General features: G+C 23.2%; 1 protein-coding gene across 5 annotated transcripts in view; it reads right to left on the bottom strand.

Moving 5' to 3' along the window:
* The window catches only part of LOC127283222 (serine/threonine-protein kinase 25), a 37,419-nt gene that overhangs the window by 11,005 nt on the left and 4,839 nt on the right, over positions 1-21,575 (bottom strand). The window contains exons 1-3 of one of the 5 annotated variants that reach the window (XM_051307943.1): positions 21,113-21,321; positions 16,957-17,195; positions 319-543 (exon numbers count right to left, since the gene is read on the bottom strand). In XM_051307943.1, coding sequence (XP_051163900.1) covers positions 319-543; positions 16,957-17,112 — 381 coding nt within the window. In that variant the 5' untranslated portion in view covers positions 17,113-17,195; positions 21,113-21,321. Of the gene's footprint in view, positions 1-318; positions 544-3,040; positions 3,500-16,956; positions 17,466-21,112; positions 21,322-21,575 lie in introns of those variants that run through there. The other 4 variants (XM_051307944.1, XM_051307942.1, XM_051307941.1 and 1 more) reach the window with 4 other exon arrangements.

Here is a 21,575-nt window from a genome sequence, read left to right as displayed (position 1 = left end):
CTATATATAAATATAAAAAATGTATAAATAATTTTATGCAAAGCGAAATATTTTTTAGCGCAATTAAATAAAAATTTCATTTTAATGAGAATGCAAAAAAAGTGATAATAATTTTTAAATTAATAATAATTTAAAATAAAATATAATTGATACAAAAAATGATTTTATAAAAATAATTAAATGAGTAAATAATATAGTAAAAATAATAAAAAAAAATAATTAAAAAATAATTAAAAAAATAATAAAAAAATAATAATCAAAAAAATAATAATAGTCATAATAATAAAAATAATAGTAATAAAAATAAAAAAAAATTACCTTGAGGTAAGATCCGTAGTACTTGGTAACAAACGGACTGTCACATTGTGACAAGACCATGATCTCCTGTTGAATGTCTTCGATTTCATCTTCAGCTTCCTCGAGATCGATGATTTTGATGGCAACAACTTGTTGGGTCCTATTATCGATTCCTTTGAATACCTCGCCAAAACTTCCCTTTCCAATTCGTTCTTGTTTTGTGAATATTAGTTCTGGGTCCACCTTCTAAATAACAAAAAATAAATAAATAAATTTTCCAATTTAATAATAATTTTATACAATTTTTTTTCGCTTATAAATTATATATTATTAAATAAATAAAATACAAAAATCTTCTAATCTACAATAAAAAATTTTTTTTTTTTGATTTTTAAATAAAATAAAATAACATTTATTCTTTTTATAATATAAAAATAATAATAAATTATAATTATCAAAAATATTTTTCTCTGCTAATAAATTAAATTTTCTATACTAAAAAATAGTAATAATAATAATAATAATAATATAAAGTACACATATCCTATCTTATCTGATATAAAGGGTATTGACAGTCGACATAAACCCATTATCATTAATTATTACTGATACAAATATTCATTCACTTTAATTTTTTTTTTATTATTTATCATTACTTATTGATTTACATTTATATTGTAATCAATTTGAAAGAAATAATGAAAATAAAATTTGAAAGGGGTGGAATAGTAAATTTTATTTTTCCTATTAATTATAAACTTTAGTGAAAATTTTCTTTTCTTTTTTTTACTTAGAAAGTTATAAAAAAAAATAATTGTAAAAATTAAATAAATTATAAATAATAAAGTTGGGAAATTATAATATAAGGAGAGAAAATTAAAATATATAATATATTAGTGAAAGGTTTGTGTAAATGATATTCAAATATAATGATCATTTGCAACCGCAATGAAATCTGTAAAGCAGATTATTCTGTTGAGAAAATGTCGGCATATCTATGATTATCTTTCCGCCGTGTTGTCATTACTGAATGGTCCATAAAACTAGTTCTTTTCAAAAAAAAAAAAAAAAAAAAAAATTCACTTCTATACACTATACTTTCGTGATTTTCTCCAAAGAAATTTTTTTTCTTACAAATAACTAAATTAAAAAACGTCATAAATTGAAAAAAAATACATGATTTTTGACATAAAATTATAATTATAATAAATAAACTGAAAAACAATTTTATTCAATTTGGAAAAACAATTATTATTGCGACTATTATAAATATATCAATTGTATAAATATTTACTTGAACCAAATAATTTTTATTTAAATCAAATAAATTCTATTTTTACGATTATTGCAGTTTTAAACAAATATTATTGAAATAAAAATTATTATTTGATAATACAATTATTATTATAATAATTATTACATTCATATTAATAATAATAACAATAATAATAATAATGAAAATAAATTAATAAGAAATTAATAAATTAATTAATATTATTTTTTATTAATAAATTAATAATTAATAATATTAAAATAATAATGAAAGGCCTCCAAAAATTATTATTAATAATAATTAATTATTATTATTATAATATTAATAATAATTATAATAATTTTTTTTATTATTTTTTTATTATTTTCATCACCTTATTATAATTATTATTGTTATTATTTGATATAAATAATTATTTATTTGAAAAATAGTCAAGTAAACAATTATTTCAATCAGAAAAAAATTTTTTTAAGCGCAGATATAATTAAAAAAAAAAAATAAAAACTAGAATATCTCGGATAGGAATTGAATTATAAAAATCAATAATTTTCTATATAATATAAAATTTCGTCATCGATAATCAATATAAAAAATTGACTGACTCATTCACATATATTATATGTGTGAAAAAAGAATTTAATACTTTCTATAGAAAATTACACACATATAATTATATATATATATATATATATATATATATATATATATATATATATATATATATATATATATCAATCAATATGGGATGAAAAGTCCTTGTGTGGGCCTTGCGTTCAATCTTACATTAAAGAAAGAAAAAAAAAATTTCTCTCTTTTTTTTTTTTTTTTTTTATTTTAATTAAATGCAAGACGAGTCTCTTACGGTCTTTCTCGATCCTGTTATACCGGTACTCTTCTTGACTTTGACTATATAGATTCGCCAAGGAAAAATGCATTCGTTCTCAGCTCATCGCGATGAATTTATATATGAATAATCATGAGTATTTCAAAAGAGGGAACTATTAATAATTTCTTGGTGGAATTTAAAAAAAATTCATTATGGAAAAAAGGTGTGTGATAGAATGATAAAAAAATTATTTTTTTTTAACAGAAATTTTTTTTTCCAATACAAATCCAAGAGAAAAAAAAAATATTTGTCTCAGAGCCAAATAAATATTTGTTTCAAATAAATTATTTGTTTAGTTTAAATACATTTTATTCGGTTTTAAATAAAATTTGCACATAAATAAATTTTTTTCGCTTTTAAATAAAGTTTGCAGTAAACAATTTTTTTCTTTTTATTTAAATCAAATAAAAAAATATTATTACACTCCTGAGACAAAATTTTTATATTTAAAAAAAATTTATTTTGTAATTTTGTTAATTATTAAATTAATAAATTTCTTTTTCTCATATTTTTTAATAAAATAAATATTATAAAAAAAGTAAATATATAAATTTATTATCGTTTTTTTTATAACGAAGACTCACCGATGGCGCTGCACTTTTGTGTGAGCCAGTTCTCGATGGTGGAAGTGATGAACTTTTTAAATTCATTGAAAGGGGTCTTTGCATATCTTTTTTTGAGGGTGGAGGCGGCGGCGGTGGATGTGACAAAGGCCTACCTCCACCACTTCTGTGAAGTTGGGGTTGATATTGACCCCAAGATTGTCGCGACAAATAGCCGACATATCCGCCGGAAATGAACTGAGCTGAGCCATTCAGGTGTGGCGGTGCCATCACGGCCGTTTGTTGTGACTGAACTCCGTTTCGCATTTTTTTTTCTTCTTTTCTTCAACACTCTATTAATAACAATAAAACTTCACTAAAAAAAAAATCCATCAAATTGTCACCTACACTTCCGTCGTCATTCTCTTTTTAATTTTTTATATTTATAAATCCACTTTTTTTTATTTCACTTTTTAATTTTTTTATACACATTAAACTATGATTTCTTTTTAAAATAAAGAAAAATGTTATTGAATTCATTTTTTCCATCACTGTGTGTAAAATAATATTACATTCTGTATAATAAATTAATTATTATAGAATATAAAATTATTACAATGAAAAAAAAAATTATTTGATTCAAATACTCAATTACTTGAGTATTATCAAATAAATATTTATTTGAACCAATTAATTTTTTTTTTGAATTAAATAAATTATATTTGAACCAATAATTTCTGTATTTGAAACAAATACCATATTTAATTGACTCAAATAATAATTATTTGATACAAATAAATATTTATTTGATAATAATCAAGTAATCGAGTATTTGAATCAAATAAAATTTTTTTTCAGTGTAATAATAATAAATTAAAATTAAAAACAAAATTTTGCAACGAAAAAAAATTTATTTGAAACAGCGAAACGTTTTGCAAAAGTTTTATTTATTTCAGTTAAATCTTTCGCTATTTTAGTGAAACCTTTTGCTATTTCAAGTAAATTTTATTTTTCTTCCAGAATATTTTAAAAACTGTTTTTAAAATATTTTGAAAAAAAATATACATAATACCAAGTGGCTGGATTAATTTTCTAATTTTCGTGTTTTTTTTTTTAACGCATTTCCTATATATTCGAAAATAAAATAAAAATGATCGATTTCTGGATTCATCAAAATGCTATCATCATTCTCTTATCATTTTTCACTTATCGTTTTATATCTATAGCGACAAACGGTAAAAAAAATGCCGTAAAGGTACAAAATACGAGATTAGATTCCATTCTCACGACGTAAACGCGTAAAAGTCCAAGTTTACTACGGAAAATTACGCTCCCGTATGATACAGACAATTTACGAAAGAAAAGTAATTGAAGAATTAAATGATTTTATTATTTTTATTTGTTTATTTTATTTATTAATTTTGTAATTAATTTTTTTTATTCAGTTTTTTATTTATTTATTTTTTTTATTAATTTTATTTTTTTTATTTGTTTATTTTATTTATTAATTTTGTAATTAATTTTTTTTATTCAGTTTTTTATTTATTTATTTTTTTTTATTAATTTTATTATTTTTATTTTTTTTTATTTGTTTATTTTATTTATTAATTTTGTAATTAATTTTTTTTATTTAGTTTAGAAATTTAGTTACAAAAAAAATAAAATTAAAAAAAAAATCGAAAACTGACATTTGTCGTAAGTTTAATGTTTTGAAGAATGAGAGTTTTTTCTTTTTTTTTTTTTCCAGAGAGAAACTTGAGTCTATGTTAATGAATACTGCTCGCATATTTTAATGGGGAGGGGGGGAAAAAAGTTTTCAGGAAGTGGTCAAGCACGAGGAACGATCTCGCGCGATTCTCTATGGACGTGATTCAAATTCAATACGAAACGAGTTCACCTTGATGAATATTCAGTGCAATGGTGTCGTATCGTACCGCTCTCATTTGCTCCACATCACACCGTGTACATATATTCGATTGAAATTCATCAACATCCGTTTGCCTCTTCATCATTTTAGATTATTAATTTACAATTTCATTTTCATAATTTTTATTTGATTTAAAAAAAGTAAAATTTTGCAAATAATTTACGTAAATTTATTTAATAAAAATTTTGTTAATAATAATTATTATTTAATAAAATGTAAAAAAAAAATTTTTTTGAAAAAAATATTGTTCTTTGCAAATTGATTATAAAAGGAGCTATGGCTGTTGAAAATTTATTAAAACAAATATATGATAATTAAATGTCATATTATTATAATTTGTGAATATAGTGAGAGACTTGTTCTGTCCACTTTTATTGAGAAAAAGAAAACAAATATACAAAGTGGAGGCGAATTCTTCTCTTCGCAAATGTTGCTTACTGGGAGAAATCTCCAGATAAAATATAAAAATAAAAATAAAAAATACAATAAAGTATATAAAACATCTGTGGATAAGAAAACAAATTTTTCAATATAAATCTCAAGAGAGGAATTCTACTGATTTTGAAAAGAAATATTTTTCTCCATATAAAAAAAAATACAAATCTCAAAAATAAATTTTTTCTAACAAAAATTTATATACAATTATATAAATATAGATTCTCTAGCATTTTTTTTTTATTACATAAACAAAAATAATGAAAAAAAACTCCAATTATAGTCCAAAAAAAAAGAAAAAATTCGACGAAATCAAGAGTGACCTTATATATTTTATAATACAATGAGAGTATAATGACAAACACAATTATTTCGTCAAGGCTCTGATCTTTTATCGATTTAAAAAAGTAGACATGTAACTATTATTGATTGATCATATCCCTAGACTCTTATATATGTTATATACGCTCGAATTATTTTTTTCAAGGTAATCATTTCCGTGTAGAAAATAATTACGAAATATAAATTTTATGAATCTATATATATATATATATATATACGTGTATGTAAAAATAAATTACAAAAGTTAAAATATTTGTCTCTGAGCGACAAAACATATTTGTGCAAGAACTTTTTTTTTCTTTCATATCACTACAATCAAATTTTGATTATTTAAAAATTAATAAACAATTCCAAAAAAAAAAAAAAAATGTTTTGTCACACAAAATGTCTCAACCAAATAATTTTTATATAAATATTTTGTTGTTGAAAATAAATAATAATAATTATTTTAATTTTTTTCCGGTACGAAAAAACTGATTTTCAATTAAATTAAATTATTAATATTTCATAATAAATATTATGTGGAAAAAAAAATAGAAAATAATAGATCTATAAAAATCTATTAAGCTATTATGTAATCTATTTATGGATATAAGGAAATATTAACTCACAATATATATATATATAAAGAGGGATAGACAACTTCGATTGAGGAGAGTAGGATGGTTCATTGTTCTCTCTCTCTCTCTCTCTTTCTGCGGTGAGAGAATAATAATTGAAATTAGTCATCGCGTAATAATTTTCAATATATACATTCAAATTATTAATTTTCTTATATAACATAGAAAATTATTCGTCGCGGAATAATTGATAATAAATGATATTTTAAATGGAAAATTAAGCAAACAAATTGATTAATATAATTTTATTGGGAGTTTACTATTATTATTATTATTTATTCATATTTTTTTTATTATTTTTATTATTTATTTATAATTTTTTTATTATTATTTTTATTCATTTAATTAATTCATTTAATTAATTTATTTAAATTAATTTATTTGTAATTTATATGGTTTTAAAAATTTCTTCAATTATTATTATTATTCATTCACAATGTGTGAACGGTAATTAATTTTTTCACACACACACACACACATATATATATATATATATATATATATATATATATATATTATATTTATAGTATACTAAACTCTCGTTTTCGGCTGCGTTTGCGAGACGCGGTCTTTGTCATGTGAAAACGTGGGATAATCGAGTTGAAAGCACAAAGGAAGGATAGATTATTATATGTCTGTTATCGTTTATCAAAATTGAATAATCCTTTTTTAAAATGAATTTAAATTTCCATTCTCAAAATCGACAAAAAATTATCGACAAAATTAAAAAACAAATTTTCATTATAAAAAAAAAAAAATTCTTTGTTATGAAAAAAAAAAAAAAATGGAAATAGCAAACAGATTATAAAATAAATAATCACTTTTTTAAGAGAAAAAAAATAAGAAAATAAAAAAAATTAATAAATTATTTTTAATTATAAATATTTTATAATAAATAATTTTTTTTATATTTAATAAATAATTAATAAAAAATTATGATAAATAAAATATACTTCTGACACGTAATTTCCATTAAACCGGGATTCAATATTTATTGACAGATGTTAACTGTCAGCTAATTGCTAATCACAATGCGTAGGTGATTTTATATGAAAGGATTGCTTTATTAGGCAACATATATATATATATATATATATATATATATATATATATATATATATATATATATATATATATATATATATATATATATATATATATATATATATATATCTCGTGAAAATAATTGTGACACGTCCTTTTATAGTACAATAGAGGGAGTGAAGCAATATACATATATATGACAACAAACGCCCAACATTTTTTTTTTTTTTTTATCAAAAAAGAAAACATTTCAAATTGCAAGAGAATCTATTCCATTTTTGCGCTATACATTTCATTCTTTTGTAAAACTTTCTCTAAAAATACTATCAAAAAAAAAAATACCTGTTGACTTTATTTTAACAATTGGTTTAAAAAAAAAAAAAAAAAAAAGTTCCCAATTTCCGGAACAAAAAATTTTCTGAAGAGTTTTCTGAAAAATAAAGGGAAAAGAGAAATGCGGGAAAAAAGTTTCAACGTCAGTTTCGTGCAAAGTGAAAAGCTACATTCAGAACAACGATAAAAAAAAAGAGAGTAGGATCATAAAATTTTAAATTACTTTACTTAGATGAAACTATATATATATATATATATATATATATATATATATGCTATGACAACGGAACAATCAACATTTCTCATTATAATTTGAGTGTAAATTTTTTTTCTATAATTAAAAAAGGAAATTGAAAGTTGGACTATCCCCTATATGGAAAATAGAAAAATAAAAATTGGAAAAAAAAAGTATATTAATCTGCGCACATGAATCATATATATATATATATATCTCTGCGTCTTCTTTTTTTTTCAAGAAAATAACAATGGAACGCATTTGCATCATCAACCGTAAAAGTGCGTTAGTGTTAAGAGGGGATTTCCTTTGTCGTAACCTTGAAGAAAGAAGCTTAAGCATCCAGGAGCAAGAGAAAAAGTTGTAACTGTATCTTATTGCTTCTGTCTCACACAATACTGCCTAAGGCTGTATAATATATATATATATAGGCAAACTTATCCTCTCTTTCCAATTTCGTAACTTTTTTTTTTCTCTTTTTCCCAAAAAAATCCAAATTCTACTTTAAATTTATTACTTTTCCCTGATGATTATCAAAAATACATCATTAAAATAATTAAAAATAGTTCTTAAAATTCTATAAAAATATTCTATTGACAAAATATATTATGCACTGAGAAAAAAAAATTTAATTGAAATAATCGACTATTATCCAAATATTTATTTAAATAATTATTATTTCAATAAAAAAAAAATAAAATTTATTTGCTTCAAATAATCAGTTATTTGACTATTATCAAATAATATCCAATAATAATATTTATATTAAATAATTATTATCACCCAGAGAAATGATTTATTTGAACCAAATAAAATATATTTGAATTAAATAAATGTATATTTGTCTCAGAGCCTACTAACTTATTTATTTGGCGTAAATAAAAATTTTATTTGTCAGAAATAAATTTTTCTTTGGCTCAAATAAATTTTTTATTTCAATGAAATGAAATATATTTGCAACAAATAAATGATTTAGTAGGCTCGGAGACAAATATACCATTTCTCTGAGTGTAGAGTCAATTAAACGGTATTTATTTTAAATACAGAAATTATTAATTCAAATACAATTATATTTAATTCAAATAAAAATTATTTGGTTCAAGTAAATTAATAATAGTCGTAATCGAATATTTGAATAAAAGAAAAAAAAATTTTTCATTATTGAGTCAAATTTTATTTCTTTCAAATACAGAAATTATTTGTATATTATTATTTGTATATTATTATTATTATTATTATAATTATTATTATTATTATTATTATTATTATTATTATTAATTATTTTTATTATTAATTATTATATATTAATTCAATTATTTGTATTAAAAAATTATTTCCTTCAAGTAAATATTTACTTGTGGTCAAGTAATCGATTATTTGAATTGAATAAATTTTTTTATTAAATAATGAATCGAAAACCTTGAAATTGAAAGTTAAAAACCATTTTAATTAATTAAAACACAAAAGAAAGACAAAAGTTCATAAAGATACAGATAGTTTATAGAAAAGAATTATTCTCGTCACATATATAAAAACTTGGGAGAAAATTAGCAACTTTCGCAAACTTAATGTGCTCCAACTACTGAAAAGATATAAATCAAATTGTTGTCATTTATAATAATAAATATTATATCTAATTTTGTAAAAGCATATCCCATTATAATTCTCTACAATGCATCGAATCGTAAATTTTTATTATTAAAAGTTTTTTTTTCCTAATTTTTTAATTTTTTTTTTTTTTTAATAAAAATCTTGTTTTTTTCTTTTCCTTCTAAGAAACATCTAATTTATATAAGAGTTCGGTCACTTGGTGTCTTTCACTTTCTCAACTATAGTGAAAGTAAATGGACAAATACAGCACACAAACCTCATATATATATACCTATACTTACAAGAATAGCGAAAAGCAATTCAAAGAAACTCGTTCTCGCATAAGCAATAACTTGATTAGTTCAAATATATTTCCATCAATTATAATCAATTATAAATTTAATTTGACGATTATTAGAAAATATTTCCGAAAACTTTTATATGTTCCGAATTTGGATGCATTAAATCTTATATTCAGAAAAAGAAGAATTCTAAGATTATCTTTATTTACCTTATGAGGAAAGTAAATAATCTCTTGTCAATAACAAAAGAAGAAAAAAAAGAAGAAGAAGAAGAAGAAAAAGAAGATTATCTTTCAATAGAAGATGAAAATAATCTTTTCGTCATTCTAATAAACTTTCTTGGAATAAAATCAAAATCATCGAATCAAAAATTGTTGCATAAGAAAAATTGTTTTTTTATTTTTTATATCTTTGAATTTAATTATCAATTTTTTTTTAATAATTATTTTCGAGTTAATAGTAACTCTTTAAAACTATTCCAAATAAAGTTAAAAAATTTTTATCTTTACTATTTGAAAAAACGAGACACAAATATTAAGATAAAATTTTTGTCTCCTTCAAATATTTGGAAATTTCATTTTTAGCTAATGGAAAAGAAAAATTTTTTCTTTAAATAAGAAATACAAGGTCAAAGATCTGTAAAATATACTTAAAAAATTTTCAGCACCTCTTTTTACGTGCTCTGATTTTTAAATGAAGAGAAAAAAAATGTATCATTGATGAATGTAAAAATAATTAAGCAAAATATTTCATAATTGCAAGATGACACATGCGTGACAATTGAAAACTAAAGATATATCTTTAAACCTATTATCATATCCAAAAATTTTAATTTCGGTTCTCAATCAAAGGTTTACAAAACTATTAATTAATATCAACATAAAAATCTATTTTTTTAATTTGATTCTTCATTCAGATACGTCAAAAATTCTTGAAAATAATTTTTACCCTTCTGAATATATATATATATATATATATATATATATACACGAGAAAGATTCTAATTTCAATAAAAATAGAAAAGTTCGAGTAAATATATTTTACATAAATTGAATAATTATTAAATAATTCTAAACTACCTATCATCTCCATGACATATTCTACAACTAAAAATGTATATACATAACGTCATTATAATACTATTCATATGGAATAAAAAATATGTAAATTTAACACCATTTTTTTTTTCAAAAAAAAATTTTCCAACATCGGAATGTCAAGGTATGTCATAAACATATTGCATTTGATAATTAAAAAGGAAAAATTCTTCAATAGCCTATCAGAATACACAAGTTTGATAAATAATTTTTCAAAAAAAATAAAATGACAGTACACAAATAAAGAATTAAGTGAATTTCAACCAAGAGTGGGATAATTTTTTTATATCGAGATATTTTTAAACGAATCTTATCACAAGAATAAACATACCAAAATAATTTTTGAAATGAAGAATAATAGAAAATTAATTTCCAAAATACTATGCCTAAATTCACAACTTATTGAAAATTTGGAATTTAATTTTTTCTAAACAAAAAACTAAAATTCAAAATTAGAATTCTAAAATGTATAATCCGGAAAATACTGAAGGCATAAAAATTATTGATTTGCTCTCTAAATCTGAATTAGTCAAAATGTTAACTAATTTAAATTAGTGACTCACTTCTCAATTAGTAAAATTTTACTAACAATTAGTAAAATTTAACTAATTCTAAAGCAAAAAGTGAGTCACTCATTTAAATTAGTAAACATTTTTACTAATTCAGATTTAGAGAGTGAAAGCATATATGCTTATAGAATCAATTTTTCAACTTCTATTTGCTTCTAAATGAATAATTTTTATACACTGAAAAAAATATCCTATTAAAATTAACAGCATTTCTGCCAAAGGTATCAAAATTATTGATTCAAAAGCATATGATATGGAATTTATATCATATATTTTTATAAATTCTACAGCATATGCTTTTGAATCAATAATTTTTATACCTTTGGCAGAAATGCCGTTGATTCAATAGCATATATTTTTCACAGTGTACTGCGTTAAGCATATTTTTCTCAAAATAAATAAATAAATTTAAAAAAAATATGAGTTACAGACATTTTAATCATTAAAAAAAGGGGCTTCCAAAATTTAGTTATCTGCAATGTATCACTTTGCACCATTTTTCCCGAAACTTTTTTTCATAACAAAACAAACGAATGTATAATAATTCAAAAATAATCGAATTTTCCTAATTTTTTTCTTTCTGTATTTTTTATAACTTCAAATGCTATATTATATAGCCTCAGTGTAACTTCAAATGCTCTTATCTTGCATGTTTGCCTTTTCCGCGCCTACGACGCCCGCAGGCTGCGGCACCAGCCATTTTATGCTCTACATAATCCAGCCACTGGAGGAATTATCGTGCCCTAAAATGCACTGTCTTACTTTTTAGATCAACTATCATCAAATTACACAACTGGAGATTTAATTTTATTTTTTTTTTCACTTCAATCATTAACAAAAAAACAAATATCAATGAATAAATCCTTATTACACACAAAACATTCACTATTATATCAAAGCACAAACATTTTTCACTTTAGAAAAATTACGATTTTTTTTTTTGATCTCACGAATCGATTGATCGATTCCATAATAAGATCATCATCATCGTCTTTGATCATCAGTCAGTTAATACCTGCGGATGGACGCGAACTGACACATGCGGTGTAGCCTCGCGAAGAAAGGCGCGGGAGTCTTGATTTTATATTGGAGTGGGAAGAGAACCGAAAGTAGTATACCCAAGTAGTAGACACTAAGAGTGTATATTATACTGGTACCCGTGGTGCAAGAAATTGGCTCACGGTATACATATATATATATATATATATATATATACAAATAAATGCAAAATGAAAAAATATTTCGCATGAAAGTGATGATGAGAGGGCTAAAAAATCTCCCTAGTTTTTTGGAGATTCATTAGAATCATTTTCGAAAGGATTAGTAATTGAAAAATGGGTTTGCTTTTGACAACAAAACGTTTTAAACACATTTTCTTTGTTGCCTCAACAAAATTTTTGATGTCTCAATCAAAATTAGGTTGGCACAAACAAAATTTTTGTTAGCAAAACTAAAATTTGGTTGGGATTATCAAAATTTTGTTGAGGCAATAAAGAAAATGTGTTTAAAACGTTTTGTTGTCAAAACCAAACCTTTTCTTCAGTGTAGAATTTTCATTTTCCGTAGTATTTGGAAATTGAATTTCTTATTAAATCGAATTTTTACCCATAATTGCCGAATTTTCATCCGCATCAACTTTTTGTTTTAAATTCCGATTTTAAAATGGACGAATTTCGTTTAAATGAAAATTCGGCGTTTTAAGAATTCTACACTGAAAAAAGGGTTTGGTATATTGACAACCAAACGTTTGGTTGGTATTTAAGCAACAAAAATTTTTTTGTTGAATGAACAAAATTTTAATTGTCTCAATCAAAATTTGTTTGACACAACTAAAATTAGAAAAAAAGGATTTTTGTTCTCCTAAAGTTTGATTGGGACAACCAAAATTTTGTTGATTCAACAAAAAAAAAATTTGGTTGCTTAAATACTAACCAAACGTTTGGTTGTCAATACCAATCCCCCTTTTTCAGTGTAGTAAATTACAATTCAGATAAAAAAAAATCAGTCCGAAAGAAAAAATATTTCCATTAATGTCACGTATTCGTTCCTTTTTGAAAACTAAATTATAAAATCCCCAACCATAACAAATTTTTCTCGGTGACATGTCTCAAAACACTCACGTATATACTGAACAAACGGTAAATTATAATTATAACAATAAAAAACTTACGGATTCTTTATGTTTGTAAAATGTACTTGATACTGCAACTCACCTGAAACAAAAAGAATTTTTATAATTAGTATAATGATATTTTTAGACAGTAATAATATCGTCATTTTTCTACAATGAATATAAATAATAATAGATTTTTATTTGTATTTGAAATTAATTTATAGACGCATATGAGGAAAACTAAAGACATGGAAACAAATTTTGAGGTGCAGTTTGTAATAGTTTATATACTATTTACCGGAAATCACATTGTTGATGCACTATTGTTTCGACATCACGCCTGAGCGACGTTCAGGGACAAAATGTCATGCTGTATGTGTTCTTTTTACAGTTTATCTAGAAAAGGGCCAATGGTTAACTAGAAAAGGGGAGTTTGTAACACACGTTAATTCAATCCTATTTAGAATGTCAGAGAGAAAAAAAAAAACAAGGAAATATAACGTAAAAAAAGAGAAATTTTAAAAATCTCATTTCTTATTTTTATATATTTATAAAAATACTGGAAATTATTTAGCGAATTTTAAATTATGATGACAATGTGTAAGAAACTGCGGAAGATCAATTATTATAGAATCATGTGTCACTGATTAATTAACGTTTTTATATATATATCTCTCCTACATTCCTTATATAAATATAAAGATATACAACTATATAATCTTGTCGATAGACATATTATCAGTTTAGAAATGTGTGTATATATACGATCAATATCATGGTACCATGGTTTTAATCTTTACGCTCTTACGGACAACATAACGGATTTCCAACCAATGAGGTCGGATGGGAAAATACTAACCTTGTTCGCTTTTATTTAAAGATGAAACCGATTATTAATCACAATATATACAAAAACGACCTTGAATTATAGGTATACTAAAAAAATTTTACAAAAATATATGCTTGATATGCTTCTGCGGTTTTTTCGAGAATCATGACTCGTACTAAGAAATAATTGTCGTGCAGCGCATTATAAAAATGGTATATAACTGTTATTTCTGATGTTAAGACGGAAAATTAGGGGTAGAATTACTGCCATTTAAAAAAATTCCAGTTAACAACTAACTAGAATTTTGAAAACACCAATCGTAATTTTTAAATCCTAACCAGAATTCTAGTTACTTCAACCAAAATTTGTTTATCAATAACACAGAAAATTAAAAGGCATTAAAATTAGCTGCAACGCTTATTATTTTAATACAATTTTGCTTATTTTAATTCCCCACATTTCAAAATTAGTACTACTATGTTCCAAAAGTAATTCTTTTTTAATTCTTTCCGCACAAGTATAATATAATTATTAAAACCTACCTAAAATTCACCTAAAAAGTTATGTTAAAATTTTCCAAAATTCCTAGCTTTCTTTTAAAAAAAAAAAAAAAGGAAACAAATGCAACATGTGTCTACTTGTACACGGGTTATAATGAACTTTATATAAAGTTTGGTCGATGTACCAAAGGAGGATCGATAAAGTAGCGGTAAATACTTCATCAAGGTAATCGCGATGTTCCGCTTGATTCCTGTAACAGTCACGGAGGCAAATGGATAAAAAAAGACTTCCGGTACACTAGGAAAAGTGCGGTCAATGGCTTGCAAAGTGCACGTACTCGATGACCTCTCTCTCTCTATATATATATATATATATATATATATATATATATATATATATAGTTACTAATAGAAGATAGATGGACTTTTAACGACAAAAATTCCAATTAGCAATTAGCAATTACGAATCTGCAAGGAAAGATACATACCCGGCATTTCGTAATATTCGAACTAAAATGTCGTTGCACAACTATACGGCTGCAGATAATGAAGTAAAGTCGAAGTAAAGTATAGCGAAGTGAAAGGCGACGACGAGTTATATCGTCAAGGGTTATAATGTTAGAACATCTATTCCATATATACTTTTCTATACATATATATACAGTCATACATGTAGTTCCAAACCAGTAACACATTGCGCTTATGCACCGAAACGTGAAACACGGAAATATATATATATATATATATATATATACGACTGCTCATAAGATTGTATTAAATAATGACCTACTCTTGTACAGAAGATAATGATGATGACAATCAATAATCTTTAAATCCTAATTATATGACACCAGTATCATCAATTTTATTATACTGTATTATCAAGACTGAATTGGGCTACTAAAAAAAGAAATTAATTAAACCCAAATTAGAATTAGTTTTGGTAAATCTTTATAACCGCCATCTTCTATATGAAGAAATTGAAAGTGGTTGGTATTAAAGACCAATATCCTTTCAAATGTCGCTTTGGCATTTGACGAGGTCACGACAGTGTATATAAAATGCGTTTATACTGAGGAAATTTTTTTTTTTATAATATAAATTTATATGATTTAAAGTTTCATGCCGATAAACTTGTTCATATGAAACCACAAACTTCATTAAAGTTTGATGTACAGGTAGACTTGATTAGATCATGTATGGTCTATACAAACTATGTATATAATGGGAATTTGATCATAGTTTCGTCGATATTGAAACTAATACCAAGAAATTCTGAATTATATCTAGAAAGGATACAATGCGATAGAGAGGAAGAGATTGTGCTGCAAGGTTATAGAGCTACAGCCATTATCATTAAATTGTCCACACACTATACGGTAGCTTTTGACGAACTTTTCCTGTTATTGACCTCTCACAGGAAATATAATACATATATAAAAGAGTGCATGCGGAAGAATTTACGTAAGCTATAATTTTCCGGAATTATATACAATTTATGATTTCGTATATTATATTATTAAAATCGATTACCGTAACGATACGCAGCAATAAGATAATTATATTTTTGAATTAACAGATTTTACCGCATTTTTAAATACAATACGAATCATTATATGGACCATTTTTAAATATTTAATCTGCAAGATTCTGAATCTTCAATTTTCTGAATGTATGCAAGAGGATGTTACTATTGAAAATAGTTGAAAAATTATGCTTTTCAAGCTTTTCGTTATCAGAGAAACGATGGCACAAGGAATTTAATCAGTTACCTTCATTTGCATAAATTTCCTACGAGATGAGATCCAGTTTATAGATCACTATAATTCATTTAAATTTCTAACCTTCCACCTTCTCACAATTAATTATCCGTAATATTTCAGGAAAAGAAAAAGGGCGAAATTATTGATGATTCTACACAAAACATTTACAAATACAGAATTTAAAACGATACAGATTCTGCATATTTTCGATAATATAAAAAGTAGTTAGAAATATGTATTCAAATTATAAAAAACTCACCTCTTTAGAATTCAGACATCGATTATTATTGATGTTATTATTGTTTATATGATTATTATTGATGTTATTACTATTGTTGATAGAATTATTGTTGCTGGCATGATGGTGTGAATTATAGTTCTTATAATGTTTATGAAGCACCATAGCGGCAAACATTTTGATTACACGTTATAAAAATTACTTCCTTTTTGATAAAATTCGAAATAAAAATTTATATTATAGCCTACAATATTATTTTTCTGTAAAAAAAAAAACCACCACATACACTTTTATACATTTATCCTCGTAAACTTTGATTTTATATTTCACAACCTATCGATTTTTCAATTAACAGATTACTTTCCAGTGACTCGAAATAACAACCTCAATTCTTTTCCTCCGGAAATCAAAAAAAAAAAAAAAAAAATCACCACTAACTATAAATTAAAGACAATTTTTCAAGATGAATATAATCAGCGACCTGTTTAATAATCACCTAAACCTGCTTTTGGAAAGTAGAAACTAACGACTGTTTATTTTTCTTTTCGAATAAAAGGAACTACTTTCAAAGTCTATAAATTTTAATATTTCCAATATGTAAATATACAAATGGTGTTTAAAATTATATTAAATTAACATCAAAACATAAGGAATATTCCTCTTTATTCGAATTTTTCATTTTACTTTTATGAGAGAACGAATTTCTATTTTCGCGAAATATAAATTTTTATTAAAGCAAATTTTTAATCAAGTTATTTTTCACTACAATTTTTTGTGAATTTAAGAAACGAACTGGTTACCATTCTAACAAAAAAAAAAGAACGTATTTTTAATGTTTCAAGTTTTTTTGATGCTATAAATATAAAAATTTTCTCTTCAAGAAACAAATTTAAGAATATAACCATTCCATATTTGTATACAGCTTTGAGAGAGAGATATATACGTGTAAAACCATTTACGTAACTGTTTTACTTATCCGTATATATATATATATATTTATAATACAAACTTAAAATATATGACTGCAGTATATCAGTTTGCGATGCAAAACAGTTATAATTATCACATAAATTTTAACTATTCATTAAAGAGAAAAAAAGGTTTTTTAAATAAAATTGAAACATTTCTTTTTTTTATTTTAATAAAAGTGTGAAAAAGTATTAAATAAATTTAAAAAAATTTTTTAAATTAGAAAAAAAAGACTAATAAAATATAGAACACACACCGGAATTGATTGAGCTTTCTCAATAAACTGTTACGATATAAAGTCTCAATGAATATGTCTAATTCAAACGTGTTTCTATTCATAGTTAACACGACCATCATGTCAATGTGGCAAAAGGATTTCTGTAGACCAGTTTTCATGAATCCTATCGTAGAATAACAGTACTGAATGTCACAATAAGTTGATGTCTATTATCGACAGACGTTACGTGTGTGTCAGCCGAACCTCGTGAGTGAATAATAATTCAAGCACGTGTTGCACTATTCTACTTTTTTTTTTTCTTTCTTTTTTAATATTCAGAAACATCGATTCCAATTCCGCGTAATTTGAATTAAAAAAAATGGAAATTTTTTTTTATAAAACAGATACCTGACCTAAAATCCGGTTTTTTAAAAAATAAAATATTTACATGCTCCAAATATTTTGCATGAAACGTACATTTAACTCCACTAATAACAGAAATAAAACAGAGTTGGCATATTTTATTCTTTAGTAATACATATATGGAAACTAAATGATACTTTTCTATATATAGTTATCTATATACAAAAAATAGAAATGTTTTTTAAATTCTAAAATAACTGAAATTTCTTCTAATTTCTATAATAAAAAAAAAAAAAATTTCCTCCACAATGGAAACGTTTTTGTTAAATTTTTATATTAATTTTAAATTTAATTTCTCTTTTTATTTTGAAATCTAAATTCAAATTCTCGAAATGGAATATATTTAATTTCCACATAAAGAAAAGAAATTGAATTTAGTTTCAAATTGAAATTGAAAGCCTAATTGAATTTTCGTTTTAAATCTAAAAGAAACCGCACAAAGTCTGGAGATTTAATGTTTTTATTTGAAAATCGGAAACAGAAGCGAATTTTAAATATCATTTAAAAATGAAAAAATTATGTAAATAATTTATAATTAATTTTATTCACATTAAATGTATATTTAAATATAGTTGATATTATTTTAATTAGAGAAATAATTGATAAGTATTCCCAATACAGAATTCACTTTCCCCATATGACAGATATTCAATAAGTTTTCAACTATGCGCGAAAATAGATTCCCTCAATTCTCTGAATTATTGCATCTCCTTCTATATAATAAATATTTAAGTCATTCCTTTAAAATTATTCCCACAATCAATAATGTCTTATTATAAAAAATAAATTACAATAAATTTTTTAGAATTTAAAAAAATGTTTTGAACAAATAAATATTATTTAAAAAAAAATTTAATTTTTAATTTTAATTTTAAATTTAATTTTTTTTAAATTTAAAATTATTGAATTTTCAGTAATATTAATTTTCTCGAGTTCTTCCGTGTAAAACATATAATAATATTATTATCTTTTATAAATTTTTAACTAAAAATCGATTATTTGACAACAATAAAATAGATATGTACCACAAAAACTAAACTTAGAATATGAGAAACGATAGTTTTTCTCTTTTGGAATTCTTAAAAAAGACTTATAACATAATCTTGTTTTTAACATCCAATTTACTTTGGGTTTACAAACGTAATAATGTATACAAAAAGCTTAAATAATTAAATCGACATTATAAATTTTATGTATTATTTTTCTAATTTTATACTTTTTTATTGTGATTAATTACGAAGTACGCAACGTTTTATATAAACGATTTTTAAAGAAATAATTTTTTAAAATGAAAAATTCTATGATTTTTTTTCCTTAAAAAATATTTTTTTATAATTTGTTGTTTAATGAAAACTACAAGAAATATTTTTTAAGGAAAAAAATTATAGAATTTTTCATTTTAAAAAATTATTTCTTTTAAAAATCGTTTATATATAAACGTTGCGTACTTCAGCTTCGTAATTAATTATTGATAAAAATCAAATTCAAAAATTAATTCAAAATAACTATACAGGGTGATTTTTATATTCCGGATCCCCTAAAAATTTTTTTTTTTTAATCTCATTTTTTCGATTTTTAAACAAAAAATAGTGGAATTAAAAAAATTTCTTAGACGGTTCGGAACATAAAAATCACCCTGTATATATATATAGTTATTTTGAATTAATTTTTAATTTGATTACAGTGTTTTTAATTTACTTACAAGACTTGTATTACATCGTTCGATGCTTAATCTTCTAAACCAATTTGTATATCATCAGATTGACCCAGAAATTCAATTAATTTAATTAATAAAATCAAATTGTAATAGAATTAAAAAAAAAAAAAAAACAAAAAAAATGTTACACAAAGCTGTTAATTCTTATTGAAATAATAATCATAATTTAATTAAAAATTATAAGTTAAAATATGTATATAATAATATTTTAATATAATTTGATAATTAATTTTATAATTTTTTTTTTTATTGAATTATTTACCACTTGATTTGAAAGAATTTTTTTTTTCTATAACATTCGTAAAAATTATATAATATTTTATACGGTTTTTATTTTAAAATAATTTCTTACTTCCCTAAAAGTTTAATATAATAATAATTATTATAATATATAATATATAATAATAATAATAATAATAATAATAATAATAGTAATAATAATAGTAATAATAATAATAATAATAATAATATATAATAATATATAATATATTTATAATAATAAAATAAATTTATTTTTTTCAAATACCGTCAGACATCAACTACATGAAATAAAATATAAAATTAAATATAATAATTTCAAGCTCAAACGGAGATATCGCTGCAAAACGCAGTCACGCAACGAAACACAACAAACTTTTTTTTAAAAAAGAATTTTTCTTAATTGAAATAAAATATAATATCAATAAAAATATAATTAAATTATTATCAATTAAATAATAAAAATTAACAAATATTTCAATACATAAGAAAAATTATAAATGTTTTAAATATAAAATATCGATAAAATATGCCACTTCTGTTTTTTTTTTTTTTTTTTTTCAAAAAAAAATATTAAATTCAACCCTTTATACCTCTTAATATATAATATTTAAAATTTTTTAAATTAATTACTAACGGCTTAAATAAAAGTTTAATTTTTTTTTCCTTTTTTTTTAAATATATGAGGATAAATGTAAAAAGTTAAAATGATTTAAGAGAGAGAGAGAGAGAGAAAGAGAGTATTTGATATATGGGGGAAGTAAATCCGAGTTAACATGCAGGTAAACCGCGGCGGATCGACTGGAGAATCTTCTTGTGAGAAACCATGCAAGGGATGGTAGCGTCGCGGCGCCGCCGCCACCAATTCTCTCGCACACGACGCAACGCACACAACCACCCCCCCCCCCACCAATCATCCTTTTTTTTGAGGGAGAAAGGAGGGAGGGAGGAGGGTGATTCCCATGTATTCGCAAAAAAAAAACTACATACTACGTAACTATCCAATCCAACATAATACCACGTGGGATCCCTTTGTGGAAGGGGTGTCTGCTTCTG

Source organism: Leptopilina boulardi, unplaced genomic scaffold, assembly GCF_019393585.1.
Source record: "Leptopilina boulardi isolate dan_hultmark-lab unplaced genomic scaffold, ZJU_Lbou_2.1 LbouV2_31, whole genome shotgun sequence".
Taxonomy (NCBI): Eukaryota; Metazoa; Arthropoda; class Insecta; order Hymenoptera; family Figitidae; genus Leptopilina; species Leptopilina boulardi.
This window is presented reverse-complemented; position numbering and strand designations above follow the sequence as displayed.